Source organism: Neltuma alba, unplaced genomic scaffold, assembly GCF_004799145.2.
Source record: "Neltuma alba isolate B1F8T4 unplaced genomic scaffold, ASM479914v2 tig00010614_pilon, whole genome shotgun sequence".
Classification (NCBI taxonomy): Eukaryota; Viridiplantae; Streptophyta; class Magnoliopsida; order Fabales; family Fabaceae; genus Neltuma; species Neltuma alba.
Genome location: NW_021635471.1, coordinates 447,772 through 466,393, shown reverse-complemented (window position 1 = coordinate 466,393; position 18,622 = coordinate 447,772). Strand labels below are relative to the sequence as shown.

Sequence of the window (18,622 nt, the reverse complement as noted above, 5' to 3'; positions counted from 1 at the left end):
TCTTCATTTATTGGTTATCATCCAAAATTAGGGCGTGTCCAGGTCGTGTCCCATCCCGCGAATAGTCTTATTCTATATAAAAAAATTATACTCTTATGGTCCTATTTATAGGACAGAAGGAAAAGGTTTTTTTAGTCCTATTTACACTCAAATTTTTACCATAAATGTACTATGTTGTTCTTCATTTATTATAACATAGATAGTTATTTTTTTAAAATGAGTATATATTAAATAAGGGTTGGAAAGTTGCTATATTTTAATGAAGAGTTAATGCAGTTTGAGGTTTTTCTTAGTCTGTGTAAAACATGTTAGAAGTACCTTTTTAAATGAACTATAAAATAACTTAAATGCAAATAAGGATATTATTTTATTAAACTTAGTCTAAATTACAGCCCCTTAATTTTGGATGATAACCTCCATGACCTTTAGAACTTTACAATAAATCCCCTTAAATTATCTATTCTCATACAGCCCAAACTCAAGGAGAATTATCTACAAACCGATCAAAATTCAAGGCACTATATGCACACAAAATAAAGTTAAAGAGATATAAAATTGATAGTTATGGGCTATTTGCACAGATTTTGAAAACTCATGGAGGTTTATTACTAAATTTTAAAAGTTAAGAGTTATCTGCATATGATGCAAATTTAAGAAGAGTTTTGTGTAATTTAGTCTAAGAATTATGAGCTTGATGGGTTCAAATTGGGCTTGACTTAAACTTGAGATTAAAAAAATAATTAATGAATGGAGGCATAAGTTGGACATTCGGGTTGGGATTTGTGTTATGTTCTTAATTCGAGAATATGAATGTCATCATGCTACAAACAAACAAGCAATTTCTCCTTGTTTCTAAATTATGTGATATGATATATTGACTTATTTTAAATTTTAAATAGACCCTATGTTTCTTTTTTTTTTTTTTTTGGCCAAAAATATACCCTATGTTTCTAAACTAAGGATTTCTCAGACCACTCAATTTGATTATTTAGATTTTATAAAAAGATATAGGATATAGTATGACGTTAGAATTTGGTGTAATTAATAAAAATAATATCAAAAAATCACTTAAATTTTATAACAAATATAATATTTTTAATTAATTTTATTGATACGTAAAAATTAATTAGAAGTGACTTAAATTTAGTATTGGAGTGGTAGGTTGATATGTTATATATCCATAAATAAGTTGCCGTGGCTCTTTGTGCCGAGCAATTGCGTAACATAGCGCAAAGTGGCTTCTGTGCATTCAATAAGCAGAAGCTTAAAGACCAAAGCGCTAACTAACACAAAAGATGAGGTCATTAGATGACATAAAATAGTTAACCATTGAATTGAAGACACGTATGACTAGTCTTCCTACTTATTTACTTTTATATATCCCCTTAATTTTGTGTGCATATAATCCCTCCAACTTTGATTTAATGCAGGGGCTCATTGGAAAATTCGATTTAGGCACCAGGGCATTCTAGTCATAAAAAATTAGTTCCCACGTGTAGAATGAGGAGCTCTAAAGCCTAATAAATATTCGGAGAAAAATGATTCTATGAAGGCCAGGAAATAAGGAACATATAATAAATGTGGCAGTGCTGCTTTCTTTACGTTGAATGGACGGTTCACTGCAAGTAACAGCTGATCCTATCAAATTTTATTATTTAGACTCGATTTTTTTTTTAAATCAATCCCTCCATTATTTACATGGAGCATAAAGTTTAGGCACAAATCATTAACCGTCCGTTACTTTATGTAGGCAGGGCCCATCAAGTCGATGTAATATCTTCTCACCCATTATGGTCAACTCACTCTCCCTCTTCCTCTCTCTCTCTCTTCTTTTCCCTCTTTCTCAATATACGAAGCTAACCCATAAATCAAAATCTAAAGCATTGATTCTCTTAGTGTGCTTTGCTTTGGGATTCATCATTGTTATGCATTTTGTAGTTTAACTTAAGCCCAATTCTAACCCGTCAAACCTAAACTTTGTTATAATTTTTATACTGAATTACACAAACTAAAACTCTTATAAAATTTGAATAATCTACAAATAAACATTCCAACCTTTAAAATTTAATAACAAACTTTTATCAGCCTTCCATTCTATGAGAATAACCCCTCATTATCAGTTATATATCCCCTTAAACTTTATTTTCTGTGCATATAATCCCTCAAACTTTGATTGATATGTGAGTAATCTCCCAAAACTTTAAGCTGTATAGGATATGTAATATATAAAACTAATCGTACAAGCATTAGTTGCATAATATATATATATATATATATATATATATATAAGCTTAAGGGGTTTATTATAAAATTCCAACAGTTATGGAGATTATTTGCACACGGTCCAAAGTTCATGAAGCTTATGTGTAATTTAGCCTAATTTTTATGAAACAATATCCTTATTTGCATTTTATTTGTTTTATATTTTATTTCGGATTATCATATAAACTCAGAATTTTTATACACAGATAAACAATAATATGGTTTCTTTTGGTGAAGCTCTTAAAAATTTGATTAAATAATTGTAAATTTACTAGATTTCGAATGCGAGATAGATGTATTTTTAAGAGAAAATTACCATAACATAAGCTACTGTTTTCATCAAATTAAACTTTATGAATCAAATCTACAATAATAACAAATTGAAGTTAATTTGGAAAATATGTCATCAAATTCAAGAAACAAAATATATCCTGATCAACAAGATAATGTACAAAACTGTTTTTTTGTAAGGTTTGTCTATAAATCAAATCGATTTTTTTTTTTGGTTTTTTTTTGTTTTGCCGGAAGTCAACAATGGTTGTGCATGTTGACACAATAACATTAGAAAGAGCTTTTTTAATATTATGAAGATTGTTCAGTAACTTATGTTGGAAGATATATTTTCAATAGCATTGAAAATTAACTCATTGTACAATTATTTCAAAACAAGGATAATTGTAATACACGTTGAGAGAATGGGCTCATTGGAAAATTTGACTTACGTGCAAGGGCATTCTAGTCATAAAAAAATAGTTTCCATGGGGGGAATGAGGCATAGTAAATGCTCGGAGGAAGATGATTCGATGCTATGGATACAGCTGGTTCGCATTGAAGAGGACTCTGATCCTGTCTTTATGTTGAATGGACAGTTCACTGCAAGGCAATAACAACAGATCATATCAAATTTGATTATCTAGATTTGATATTTTTTAAAATCAATCGCATCATTCTTAATTAAAAAGTATCTTTGAATTTTTTTAAAAAATTTATAATATGACGTATTATGCAAATTGGCACTGAACGCGTGTCAACCAATTTAACCCGTGAACGAGTCCGTTGGTTGATTTGACTAAGAGCTTTAGACGGATCAATCGAGTTAGATCTTATAACTTTTTTTCTCTTTATTGAGCATAAAACAACGTCGTTCTAAGTTTTAGAAAAATAACAACAATAACCTGTCATATTTTTGTTTTAGTAACTCCATTTTGTTAGATTATTATGTGTGATTTATATACGCATAATGTTCCATTTACTAATGAATTAATTTCTTTTTATTTAAATGTCACTCTTTTTAGGGTTAGATATGAACTTTTATATATTTTAATTAATTTTTATTATTTTAATCATGATCTATCTGATTTCAGGTTAACCCTAGTTTGAATCATGGATCCTTAAACTCACTAAAAAAATGACTTTAATTTCAGCGATAAGTTTTCAGAGGAGTTGTTGTTGTTGTTGAGAGTTAATTTTTGAAAATAAAACTTTTAACAGTAACACCTGATGTCACCGTTGAGAGACACTTTTTGTGGCAACTCATAAAGTCACTGCCAAAAAGTGTTTTCAGTGGTGATTCAAATGTAATAGTGATTTAATGATCAGTCTGATTTTTAAAACCTATTATAATAATGATTTTCCATTTTTACCTATAAATATTTTGACAAGTGATTTTGTAAATTATTGCATGGAAAAGAGTTGATGTTTTTTATACTTAATGACAATTGGTTCTATATTCGGTTGTTTGTGATTCGCTTGTGTGTGTTGGAGTTGCAATAGTTATTGAGGCATTAAATCTCACCCCTTTATCCTAACATTTTCAGTCCATAGAGATTAAGTAGGAGTCAAAGGCATGCACTAGAAGAGTGAGCCTTGAAGGCTGGTTATACTCCCCAAGCACATGTTTTGCTATTTTATTGTCATGACACTAGAATAATTTTTATGTCATAAAATATTTTGGCTTATTTATGTTTATTTGGGGTCAAGCCATTGAGAAAATACTTAAAATTATTAGGTGTGTTGATTGGGCTTGTGTAGTTTGGGACGGAATATCCCTAAGCCCTTACATGCATGGTGTTTAATTATAGGATCCTTTATAGATCATAAACAGTACCACTGATATCAAACCCTATGCATTATAGTATCATATTATACCTTTTCAATAGCACACGCAAGTGCATGCACGAGAGTCAAAATCCTACTTACCCAAAAAATCTTTATCTATCTTTTATAAATCATTCAACTCAAGTGTTTTATTTGTTAAAATAAAAGTTAAAAGGAATAAATAATATAATCAAAGCTTCAAACTTGTGCAGCTGCCACAGAAAAGTGCGTACTCTATAGAGAAAACGAAGTATAAGGATAACAATTATTATTTTACACACGGTGCTGCACTAGCAAGGGAACATAAATTTTCAAAGACAGAACACTAAGATATACCAAGCTTCAAATCTAGGTTGCAACTTCTATACAACTTGGAGGATTGAGAATACGGTCTGAGTGATGGTGAGAAGGAGAAGTATGATTCCAGCAATAGAAGCCACGGTTTGCCACGTTGTGTTGCAGTAATCTCTTCTCAAACTTGCCCTTTTCTTGTGGCAAGAATTTTCATAAAACTCATTCAATCCTCTGCAAATTTCAAGGTATTTAACATTGAATTTGGCTTGACTTACATTTTTCGCCAGACCATTAAATAACGTTGCAGCCTCATTGGCATCACTTAACCAATTGTCGATAATCTTTTTATGAGAGAGAGCCTCCACATCTTTATTTGTGTTGACTAGGCTATCCCACACAAAAATATAGTCAGTAAAATAGGATTTATCATAATAAAGACACTGTTCTAAAGCTATAATATTACGAAACAAAGTTTCAGTCTCATCATCAATATAAATTTTAGGAATCTCTAGAACAGATTTTGAAAATTTCAGGTCTAGTAAGCACTTGCTTGTGCTTTTCTCCAACTTCACACCTGCTTCTTGTAACTCATTTGCGCTATACTTGAGCCGATAGGATTCATCCCTTTGATATGCATCCCTTCCTGGTTGGGTTCTCGATAAGTAAAATAATCTAAGAAGATCTGTGAAATGCTTTATGTTACGATTGTGCTCTAACTCTTGCTGGTTAAGGAAGGCAAAGTAGAAATATGTAAGCTCAAGAAATGAAGGGAGACCACCTCTACAGTTATAAGGAAAGGCTATATTGTATAGCTTTTTAAGAAAAAAGAATGGAAGTTGATTCTCAAGTAAAAGCAAATCCCCCATTATAGCATCCCTCAACCATAACTGTGATAGTTTAGCATCGGCATTTATGTGACCGTTGTGTTTCATCATAAAGAGTTCAATGATGAAAGCAGAATCCACTAATATCAGTTTCGCAAGGTCCTTCTTGTTATAGTTGATGCTATCAAAATAAGAAGCGCGGACCTTCGGCTCAGACTCTCTTGCTAACTTAATCAAACTATCCAAGTTCTTGTCTTGGGCAAATCTTTTAAACATTATTGTCTTGTACCTCTCCATATCTCGCAGCCTCACATTACCATGATGAAAAGGACCAACAGAAACCACCTTAGGAGTGTAAGCCTTGTGATTTAGAAGACGGATCGTTGAGGGCACTCTGTAGATACAACTCAAAGACGATGAGGGGCCTTCTTCGTGGGTAATCTCCATCATTTTTTTTATGTCTTCTATGCTGATCTCCTCATTATCTTCCTTGTATACATAAATTTGGATTCAGAAGGAAAGCATAAATTACATATTAGCAGAGCAATAAAGGTGACCATAAAGCTTGGGAAATATAAATGTTTTTTTCCTTAATAGCTGAACTGCTATAATCTCACCATTTGTTGGGAAACCTGAGTGGTCTGTTCTTTCTGCTTTATGTCAATGATCAGCTTATGATCGTATTCCATCTGTCAATTTGAATCAGAAGGCAAGCAGCCATTGCACATCAGCAAAATATAGAAAATGGTCTTTTAATGCTTGGAAAATATAAATCGCGTCTTTTTTATAGTAACTAAATTGCAGTCTCACCTCATCTTTAGAGATCTCAATGACCACGGCTTTCTGCTTCTTATCATCCATCTACCAGATCTTTCTTTGAACTGATCTCAGAATTTGCTTCTCTCTTCAAATAAAGGAGCGACACTCAGCTAGCATTTATAATTGTGTTTTTTAAACGGTACGTTCAATCATTCAATTGAGGGTGGTCCCAAGCTAACTTAATCTATTTATTTATCTAGTCCTATTTATAAGGTAAAAGAGATTTTTTTTTTAACTATTTGTAAGATACTCCTCCAGTCCTAAATGTAAGACCCTTATACACACTAGTATAAGAGTCTTACATTTAGGACCGGAGGAGTACAACATTAAATGTTTAACATGAGTACACTATCTTATCTTCCATTTGTGATTGCGTACATTATTATTTTATTGAAAATTTATTTAATTTTAAGACAGAGTTAATAACGTTCCAGATTTTTCTTGATTCTAATAAAATTATGTTAAAAATGATTTATAAATAAGATTAGAGGGTAGTTTGATTAGAAAAAACCATTTAATGTTAGTTGAAAATTGCCTCCACTTATTGATAACATTTTTTTCACATTTGATCATTATATAAATTGTTAAAAATTTATATTTATCTTTTTCAATATTTATATCCTATTATGATATATATAAAAAATATTAAAACAGAAATGGAATTATGAAATGCGTAAAACAGTGAATTTTGTTTCTAGAAATTTTAAATTTATGTGAATGACTTGACTTTTTTATTATAATAATAAAAATAATTAAATATCTTGATGGTAAATATTGTTTCATATATGTTGTTATAAAACTAAAGAAAGAGTAGAGAATAAGAGAAGTGAATAAGGGAGAACAGAATATGGGAGTATTTCTTATTTTATTCAAGGTGCTGAATACATGATATATAGCCTCTGTTTATAGAGCTAGCTTTACATCTTTAACAGGATCTACAGATTACAAAATAATAGGAGATAATTGTGGGATACAGGTATAATGAGAGATATTAGAGATGATAAGAGATATAGGAGATAATAGGAGATACATAGACATCCACAGATATTATTATACTCATAACACCTTCTTGGATGTCCATTATATATGAACATGCCTCATTAAAAAACTTTAACTACAAAAAATCTTATGGGACAAAAACCTAGTAGAAGAAAAGAGTATAGCGTGTGTCAACTCCCCTTTTTGATAACATCAATTGACATCTTCAAACTTGTAAAATCTAATATAAGGAACAGGCCTTCCAAATGTTGAAATAAGATAAAAATGTCAAATATTAATTCATAACCTTTTGAAAATTATGAGACACATATTCCTTTGTGGTCTCCCGACATGTGGATTATTATAACTAATACGATTAGTCTTAGGTATATCCAGACAATATCACCTCCATATTATCATTAAAGTAATGAAGAACGCACTTAACTTCATTCCAACATCTTCCTGTTTGTGAATAACTATATCATGTTAAATAGTAAATGATATATAAGGTTTTGCATAGCCAACTAGATACATAAGTGCTCGAGTGACATGAAGATATAGTACTTCTTGACTACGTATTTATTCACTACCTTTTGGAGGTCTAAATGGATCTTTTCCACATCTAAAAATCTTGCAACTATCAGAGCACATAATAGATGTAACTTATTCATGTTTGTTCATTCCAAATCCTTCATTTCAAATTCTTTTTTTAAACAATTCACTACTTTTGTAAACTTTTCATAGGTTTTGATGCTATTTATATCATCAGCATAAACAAGAATGATAACAAACACATTTTCATATCTTTTTATATATGGGCAATTTGGAACATTTTTATATCATTGTCTTAACCAATATTTACTAAATTGGTTATATTATATACGCCTTCATATAGAGACTTATTCGACTTAATTGAATGCTGTTCTTAAGAACATAATTGTATGCTTCTGAAAACTCGAATCCTTCAAAAAATTTCATATATTGTGATCCAAATCGATCTGTATATTATATTATTTTGAGCTTACACAAGGATTTGAATCCTTCTGAGATTCACATAAAATTTCACCATATAATAAGTCATTATATTTTCTAGATGCATATGCAATATTTTTGTATATTATCAAATTGCTAGATTGATAAGATATATAAAACTTTAATCTACCACAAGATTGCATTTCTCTTTTCATGTACAAATGCTCATTTATATAATACTAACATTATACTTCAAGTCCTTGGGTTAGAGATACACAAATCTCTGTTATAATGTAGCATCTTTTCTTTTCTGTTGACCAACCATCTTTCTGTCTGTATCTCATAATAAATTTATATATAAGATCTTCATTTGATCATATGATATCATCACTCAAATTATTGTCGATAATTTTATTTCTTTAGCAGTCCCCTTTTCTTTTATAACATAACATATTAAGATCTCTTTATTGCTTTCAAACACTTAAATCTCCTTAAGGATCAAAAAGTTATATCTTAACCTTTTTTTGAAATGCATGCCTCCTTAATGTGATCATCTTGATCATTTGCTCCTTTTTTCCCCTTTCGAAACTGATCATTCTCTCATACTTTAAGCATGTCTTATGAAAAATAGGAGCACTTTTAGTTGGAATATGAGAATTAAGAATTCTTATTTAGATCAGTAATTGCACCTGGCTGATACTAGCAATATTTTATTAATACAATACTTTATGAACTTCTAATTCATACTACTATATTTGAGGATCCAAATTTGATAGTAAAAATGCATCGTATGTGTTCTCTTTTCTAGCTACTTATTTTCTCTCCGTTATTTTGGGAACATGTAGTGTAAGTCTCCTAAGTCCATAAGTTTTTTTCAGAAACATTATTTTGCTTCATTTAGAGACAAACAAGAATAAAGAGATTTTTATCTAACATTGATCCTAACTTACTTTTAATAGCTATCTGTGTCCATTACTATGGTAAAATAATAGATATTGCATATTCTAAGATAGAAAATGTCCAGCTTTTGACCAAAACCTAATTATAATGGGAAAATTCACAATACATTATTAGCTTGATGCATTTATGAGCAAAAATATATAAAATCAATTACCCCAACACTAAAACGAGAATTTTGTTCTCATAAGCTTTAATCTAGCTATTTATAGAGGCTTTTACTAAACATATAATCATTGATACGTTGAGGAATAATCACTAGATACTTTAACGGGGTATCATATTAGCAGCATAATCTAGGACTTGTGCACTTATGCACCCAATGTAATTATTCAAACATATTTGCAAACTTCATGTTGCAAGTTAATCATAATCACCGATGTGACTATTTTATAGATGCATCTTTCTTTCATAATATATTGATTTGGTCCACACGGTGTCTTAATGGGCCCATATATAAATGTGGTCCATTATATATATGCACGGATCAATGGGTATAATATACCATAATGTAGTTACTCAGGAGTCTTATATTTTTCATCTTTTGCACAATAAGAGAAGCTCACACATTGTACTATTATTTTCAACTGTCAATGGGGATAATAAATCATCTTAAGCCTTATTCAAAAGGAATAAGAGATGTAAGGAATTACATGAATATTAATGATAACAAATTTCATCCAACGTAGTTCACATTGCTATTCCAACAACCTCCCCCTCAAGTGTGAGTCATATAAACATATTTTTCTTATTTTTATATTTCAAATAGAGTGAATAGTATATAGTGAGCTAATAATATATTTTTAACTTAGAATCTAAGTGCTTCCTAATTCAGATATAATCATGGATGTCAATCCAATTGAGCTATTACTTTAAGATCCTTTCATAAACAAATGTTCTTATGTATAAATATTTGTGGGTTATAATTTCCATTATCAATTCATTTTCTGCCCACAAAGAATAGGAGAACTACATTAGTTGTTCAAGAACTATATCGATTTTGTCACTAATTCTTCAGAAACTATATCAACTTTTTTGTTATTAGTTCTTCTGGAGCTCTATCAATTTTTTTTTTGTCACATATAGTTCTTTAGAAAATACTATATATATTTCTTCAGGAACTAACATATTATTATTTCACTATATAACATACTTTACTTCTTGTTATGCTTTTTCAAAATATGAATTTTTTTTTTCACAACATATATATTTTCTAAATATTTCATTATTAAAAAACATTACTCATTTGTATATATTCTTTAACACTTCAAAACTTATTCATAAATTTATAAATTCAACAAAAAATTTGAAGATATCTATAAAGACTAACATCAAACTATATAGTTACAAAGATAGCAATCATAAGCGTTTAAGGCTTTACTATTACAAGTCATTAGTTTTCGGAACTCTGTATAATAAATATATTTTTCAAAGATCATTTGTATCATTCAATATTTGAACCATAAGCTTTCAAAGCTTTAATAATTATAATCAGTCATCAAAGCGTCACAAGTTATTCTTTTCAGTCATTCAATAAAATGAGTGTAATGACTGCTGGCCATTTAATAATATAAAATTATAATATTAATAAGTATCAAATTGAATGTCAAGAATATAAAGAATAAGATAAGAATAAAATTTTAAATTTTAAATTAATAAAATGCAAAATATAAATGTAACATGAAATAAAGAGAGAGAGATAAATTCTTGTACCAATGCATCCTTCATTATATAGTGAATAATTTCTCATAATAAAAGATATTTGAGCCAACCATTAGTCTTGTAGGCTATTTATTTATAGTTTTTTTAAAAAATTCTAATTATCATAATTTTTCTTTTATAAACAAACTATATAATGATTCTCCTTAGATTCAAAACTATATGGCTTCAAGCCATTTAATAAAAAAAATTAAAGACACATGGCTTCTAGCCATTTAATTTCAAAATAAAAAAAATCAAAGATATATGACTTTTGGCTATAAGCTAGAAATTTGAAGTTATATGGCTTCTAGCCATTTAATCTCCAAAAAAAAAAATCAAAGATATGTGGTTTTTGTTAATAAGTTAAAAGGTTAAAGTTATATGATTTCTAGCCATTTAATAAGATAACAAAAAATCAAATAGGTATGGCTTCTAGCCATAAGATAGAAAATTAGAGTTGTATGATTGCTGCCATTTAATAAGATAAAGAAAATCATATATATATATATATATATGGCTTCTAGCCATAAAATAGAAAATTCAAGTTGCATGACTTCTGGCCATTTAATAAAATAAAGAAAAATGGCCATAAGATGAAAAATCATACTTAAATGACTTCTGGTTATTTAATAAGATAAAAAATTGAATATACATGGATTCAAGCCATTTAATAAAATAGAGAAGCATATATATATATATATGGTTTTTGGTCATGAGATGGAAAATCAAAATTATATGGCTTTTGATCATCATATAGAAAATCAAAACTATATGATTTCTAGCCATTTAATTTGAAAAAGATAAAAAATAAAGTTATATGGCTTCTGACCATTTGACCTTAGATGGTAACCCTTTAAGAATACTGTAAGTATCGATTGGACTTCAGGTTCTATCAAAATAGTGATGTCAGGTCACCGAGGAATAGAGGGGAAAAAAACTCCTCTTATCACAATTAGTTTAAAAGGTATAATATTCATATCAAAATTAAACTATGACACTAAAATGTAAAGTGAAATCTCCAATCTTAGACATGAAACCCGATATATAAAAGACCTTTTCAATTCCATGTAATGGCTCAAGTTATTTTAGAAGATCGATTATAGATATGAATACTTCGAAACAACATATATACGATGTTCAAGATATTTTCATTTGAATGGAGCAAATGATACTTTAGGGGAAAAATCATAGAGGTAATGCTCTAAAATTATGCTAAGGATCAAAGGTACATCATATGTACTTTGGTTAGAGTTTCGTGCTAATAACTTGTTATAAAACTAAAAAAAAAACAGAAGAAAAAGTAGAGAATAAGAGAGAATAAAAGATAGGAGTATTTCTCATTCTATTTAAGATACTAAACACATTATATATGACCTCTACTTATAAGAACAGCTTTACATTTTTTACAGAATCTACAGATTACGTAATAATATGAGAAGAATATAGGATATAGAGATAATGAGAGATATTAAAAATAATAGGAAATATTAAAGATAATGGACATTCATAAAGATATTATTATAGTCATAACATATATATCTAATTTTTTTCCTTTATTGCAAAAAATGAGATTGACTGCACGTGAAACACATCCAGTATGTTGCGAAATTGCTTACCAAACTAAAGCAACTAATTTATCAATAGAAAATAGTTAGCTAAAGTTTTTTATATTTATTACATTAAATTTTTCAATCACACATATTCGTGTTATATTTTCGCATAAATTTATAATTAAATAATATTTAAAAATAGGATATCTAGTTATGCATTATTAGAGAATTTGACATGATGGATGGAAGAAACTTAATCAAAGTATTTAAAGCAAGTTCCTTATGTCAACTGTGTCAATTTTTTTAATCACACAAAAGCATATGCCATTTTTTTTAATGTGGATTTATAATTAAATAATAATATTTAAGAAAAAGGCACATAGTCATGTGTAATTAGAGAATTGACATAATAAATATAAAAAACTTTATTTAAGTATTTTTTTAGTTAACAGAGACAAGATACGATTTTAGAAACTAATAATGCATGTCTTCATTTCAGTGGCTAATGTCTTTTTCGACATCCAACAAACGACCACAACTTATTCATGGATATTTAACTTATCAAGTTATATTTAACATGTGGGCCAAACTTAGGGTCTATTTACAATTTAAACTGAGTCAATATATAATTTAGAATTTGTTGTAAATTTTACATGATTAATGGTAAATCATAATCAATTTACGAATTTTCTTATGTTGAGAAATTTATGGATAAGAAAATATGTGCTCCTCAAACATGCTTGTTTCCAATAGAAAGATACATGTGCCTAACCAACAAAAAAAGTCTTTAATGGCAGTTAAAATGAACGTTTCATGAAGTTTTCAAGAATGGCATCTGTACCATTGTTGTAATAAATTAAAAGATTTAATGACGGTTGAAAAACCATCGTGATAAGTAATTTCTCACAGCAATTTTTATCTGAAACCGCCGTGAAAAGTCCTCAACAAAACATGTTTTGGGTTGCTCTTTCCATGGCAATGACCCTACTAACCGCCTAGGAAAATCAGTTACCACGGCAGTTAATAGGGTAACCATCATGAAAAGTTTATTTTTTTATATTTTTTTTTCATTTCATATACAGTCTCTCTACATTGAGCCAAATCAAACTGACCAATTTCCAACAACCCAGATGGAGCAATGCAGTAAGCAATGTAATTATCATAAACGTTCAATTTTATTTTAAAAACTAATTAAAATATCATTTGATAACTAGTACCCAAATTTAACAATAAGATAACCAAAATTTTCAATCCTTATTCAAATAAATCTAATCAACAATCAATGCTAGATCAATCTCTAATTCAACTCAACTCTAATCAACTAGATCTAATCAATAATTAATACTAAAATTTTCAACCACAATTCAACTATAATAATTATTCATCAACCCATCAACCTAACTATTGTTTTTGCCAAACCATCCTTTATTGTATTGATGGCGTCAGCTTCATATTCCTTTCATTTTGAAATGCTTGCAAATTTGGATAAATAAAATAATTAGCCAAGAATTAAAAATATGAAAAGAAAATTGAAGAATCATAAAATTATCATCACTTCAATTTACCTCATATGGTTTCTCAACGATCTATATCTCAGTGATGTTATTAATATAACGGATCACATAATATCTATATCCAACATTTCCGGATTGATAACGGTAGTGAAAAAATGAAGAATAAAATTGAATAGATTAGAAAATATTCAATTTTATTCCTTATAAATCTATAAACATAAAACATAGTCAAAACTAAATTACTTTAGAGAGAATCCATGTTCGTAGTGGATGGCCAGTAGAGATAGGCGGCTTTTTCTTTTTGCTCACTAAATTGAATCCTTGAAGAACCATATCAACAATAAATTTTAGAAAAAAATATTATAGCATGCTATTCTAAACTTTATACCTAATAAATTTATAAACATAAATTCATGTTTCGACAATATTCTTAGTTTTGTCTTATGGCGCTCTAAGTAGGTAATCAAACCGGTATACATTATAAACAGGCCTTTAAAATGTTTCGGGCACATGCTTTTCGAGTAAGCTCTAGGAAATTTGATATAGGTGCAAGGACATTCTAATCATTAAAGTTTAGTTCCGATGAGTCCAATGAGGAGCAAGGCCTATGGAATGCTCAAAGGGAGATTATTGTAATCTATAATAAACTGACATGCGATATGTCCTTAAACATCTTTAATTCCTTCTAAAAACTAAAGAGAAGTAGTTGAGTTATTAACTTTGTGAAAATAAAAAGTCCTAAGTTTATGTATATTTTATATCATAAATTACATTTAAGAAGTCATACATGTTACGATTAATGAAATTTTAAATAGGTATCATCTTGAAAAAATATGGGAGAATTTCATTTGACATATTAGTTGTAAATGATACACACTTGAGTTATAAATAACAAAAAATAAATTGTAAATAATCCAAAAACCGATTTTAAGAGACTTTTTTTTTTTGGGCATCCGATCCGATTTTAACACAGTTGACTATATTGCAGAATTATGTTGTAAATTTCTCATGATTAATTGGGTACAAGGCAATATGGTCACAAATAAGTAGTTCCCACGTGTACCAGTAGGAGCGCAGCCTATTTAATGTTTTGGAGACGGGTGGAAGACTTTAATCCATTCAGATATTGCCAGCAGTAAGGGACATGTAAGTATTTCTTTTATGTAATATATATAATTGTTTTTTAGTATAATTAAAAATCAGAAGAAAAAGTTTATAATTTGGATTCTAATTATAATAAATTATACGAGTCAAAATCATGATTTTCACCCCAAAAAAAAGACAATTAGCAACAAAATTTAGTGCTAATTCCTCGCTAATCTGTCACAAATTTTGTCATTAAAATCGTTGACTTAATTTGGTGACGGAAAATTTCCATCATTCAATTAGTGACAGAATTTTATTTAGTCACTAGAATTTGTCACAAGTTCTCGCTGAATCTGTTATAAAAGGATTAGTGATGAAAATTAGTGACGGAATTGTTCAGTCACTAATCCATCACTATTCCTATCACAAAACATTTTGTGATAGAATTAGTGATGAAATTTTTTTGTTACTAATTTTTGTCATCGCAATTTTGTTGCTAATTCGTCACAAAAAATGTAATATAAATTATTTTTTAATTTTTGGCATTAAAATAAAAAATATAATATATCATAATTTTTAAATAATATATTACATAAAAATAAAAATATTATAAAAGAAAATAAAAATAAAAATCTATAATATCCGTCACTATTTTGTGATAGAATTTATATCAGATATCTGTCACTAATTAGCAATGGACTAATGATAAAAAATTTTCATCACTAATTTCAGTCGCTAATTAATGACAGAATTTTAAATTCCATCACTAAATAATTAGTGACGGTGAAATTAGTAATAAAAAAAATTCTGTCGCTAATTTTGGTTAGTGACAAAAATTCCGTAACTAAATTCTATCGCTAATTTGCTTTTTTTTTTAGTATTTCTTGAAAATATCCAAACACCCTTATGCATATATCGAAATTAATAAGAGACCCCAAAACTAAATACTTTTTACATGCCAAAATAAATTATAAACTTAAAGCCATGATTATTATACGAGCTACTATTACCATTTTTTCAATCAAGCATTTCAATGTTAAAACAAAACTATAATTTTAAATTCATAATCAACTTCAGGTTCATAAGCGGGAGTACTTTGATTTCTACTGTACAAGTTTTAGATCTACTTGGTTAATGCTATTTGGAACATAGAAAACATGGCTTAAACAAGTGTTATAATTATAAGGCGCCTCTGTAACAAACCTGATGTGTGTATTCATGTGTGTGTAAGCAAGCTTGAGAGTTCTCTTACTATTTAGATACCGTTTTAAATAGGCTTAATAAAAATTACAGAGCGATTGATATCGGTTTCTCACTGGCGGCATTCCATGGAATCTGGATCAAAGTCTGTCAATCCTGGCCAGCTGCAGGCATTCAGAACAAACCATTTCACAATTTTAAAGAGGTGGGGCAATGATTACTAGGATGGTATCCTAATCACTGTGGATAATAATGTGCTCTTCAGTACTTAATATAATACCTAATTGTGAAGTTGATTTTGGTCCTAAATATAAGACCTATTTTCATATTTATCATTTTTTTCTAAATTACTCCTATGAATATTCCCTCAATCATAATTAAGTAGAAGAGGCAGAAAAGATATTAAGAAAGATATTATGGTGTTTTAGGAAAAACATGTCATATTTCTTATAATTAACTAACTTACCTAACTTTCTTAATCTAACCAAATTAATTGAATATGTCTTATATTAAGGACCGAAGGAGTACTACCTCTACCTCTAACCCTTAATATAAAAACTAGTTTACCATTAAATTTGATCCTAAACATAAGATTTCAATTCACTTTATCCCTCATATTTATTTATTTTTTCTAAGATAGTCCTTCTAGTAGTTGTACATATTAATTTTTTTATCAAATGATAACTTTAGGTAATAATACACTTGATTATTGTATCTAAAAAGATAATACACTTGATTATTAAGGGTATTTTAGGAAAGATAATAGATGTTTATTACAAATAATATACTTAACTAATTTTTTTAATTTATTCAAATTAGTCAACTAGTTCTTATATTAAAAATTAGAAGTAATAATGCTATAAATTTAACTCTCTTTGACCTAAAATATAAGAACTCTTCTAGCAAGAACTTTTAATCCAAAATATGAGAGATTGGCAGGATAATTGATGATAGTTTTTTTTTTTTTTTTACTGCTTGTTATAAGGAGGAGAAAGAGAAGAGAGGTCACAGTTAATAAAAGAATATTTAAAAATTAATTTTATCATTTTTCAATCATATTATTTAATAAAGATAAAATAGGTAAATTTGACACAATTAATAACACAATTAATATTTTCTTATTTTTGTGAATTGATTAACAATGTCTTAGATTTTAGATTCAAGGGAGCATGTGATTTCCGGAGGTTGATTTGAAAAGCTAAATGGACCCAATGTTAATCCACAAATTAAATAGGTTGAAATAAGTGGGGAGGCTAGTAATAGGCGTCTTCAATTAATTGTCTAGTGTCTTGCATGTCATCTTATAAAATACAGAAGGGAGAGAGAGAGAGAGTTTTGAGGGGAAGCACGAGAGCGAGATACATAGGTAAAAAGAAGAGAGAAGTGGTGGGACTCATAAACTGCACTTGTCTTTTTTGTATTCTACAGACCATAAGTTACCTGGTGCACCTGATTCACCTAAGAGTTTCTCTGTTAATCCTGAAATAAGTAGGGAGGCTAGTAAACTTCAATTAACTGGCTAGTGTCTTTCATGTCATCTTATAACCTCATCTTGTTCTGTCACCAATTTTGTCTTTAACTTTTTGCCTATTGAATGCGCGAGAACCATCTGCACAACACAGCCACCAAACTTATTTGCGGATATATAACGGTTCAACCAACCCCTCTAATATTAAATTTAGGGAAAATTAATTTCCAAATCCCTGTGCTTTACATCAATTTTGGATTAGTCTGTACAGTTTAAATTTTTGAAATTAGGTCCTCACATTTTATTCATCTTTGGTTCCTTGACGAGGTTCTTCAGCTTGTAATCTAAAGCAATATGAGTTAATTGTCAAAAAAAGTGATCAAATGCCTCCCACAAAGAGATGATCGAATCCGTTCACCAAAATAGAAGAAGAAGAGATTATTGAATCCTAGTCAGTTGTTGGAAAAAGGGGACACGACTTGACACAGTTATTATAATATGCTTCTCACCATTGGCATTCATTCTCTTTCAAGAGGGATCAAAGTCTTCCTCAATCTAAGCCAGCTGCATCCAATCAATAAATGAGTCGCCACGCCATGCTCGGCGAATTTGGGAGCCCATCTCCAAAAAACTATTGTTTGGGATGAGATATCCACCCCTCCTCTTTTTCTTTTTAACTTTTTATTAATTTTTTTATTTATTTATAATGCATTTAATATCCTAAATTAATTAATTTATAGTATATTAGAGTATTTTCTAATTTTTAGTACTTCTGGGTGCTAGATGTATTAAAAATTAATTTATAATACTGGGTATTACAGGAAAAATACTTTAGGATGCCCTACGTAGTAAAAATATAATTAATTTGGGACGCTGGGTGTTACTAAAAAATAGTTCATG

General features: G+C 29.1%; 1 protein-coding gene across 1 annotated transcript; it reads right to left on the bottom strand.

The window, feature by feature from the left end:
* Positions 1 to 4,721: 4,721 nt before the first annotated feature.
* Positions 4,722 to 6,338, bottom strand: LOC114757632 (UPF0481 protein At3g47200-like). Its single transcript, XM_028946718.1, has 3 exons — positions 6,288 to 6,338; positions 6,095 to 6,166; positions 4,722 to 5,966 (listed from the first exon to the last, which is right to left on the bottom strand). Exons 1-3 carry the CDS (start codon positions 6,336 to 6,338, stop codon positions 4,722 to 4,724), a joined length of 1,368 nt encoding a protein of 455 aa, XP_028802551.1.
* Between the last annotated feature and the right edge of the window lie 12,284 nt (positions 6,339 to 18,622).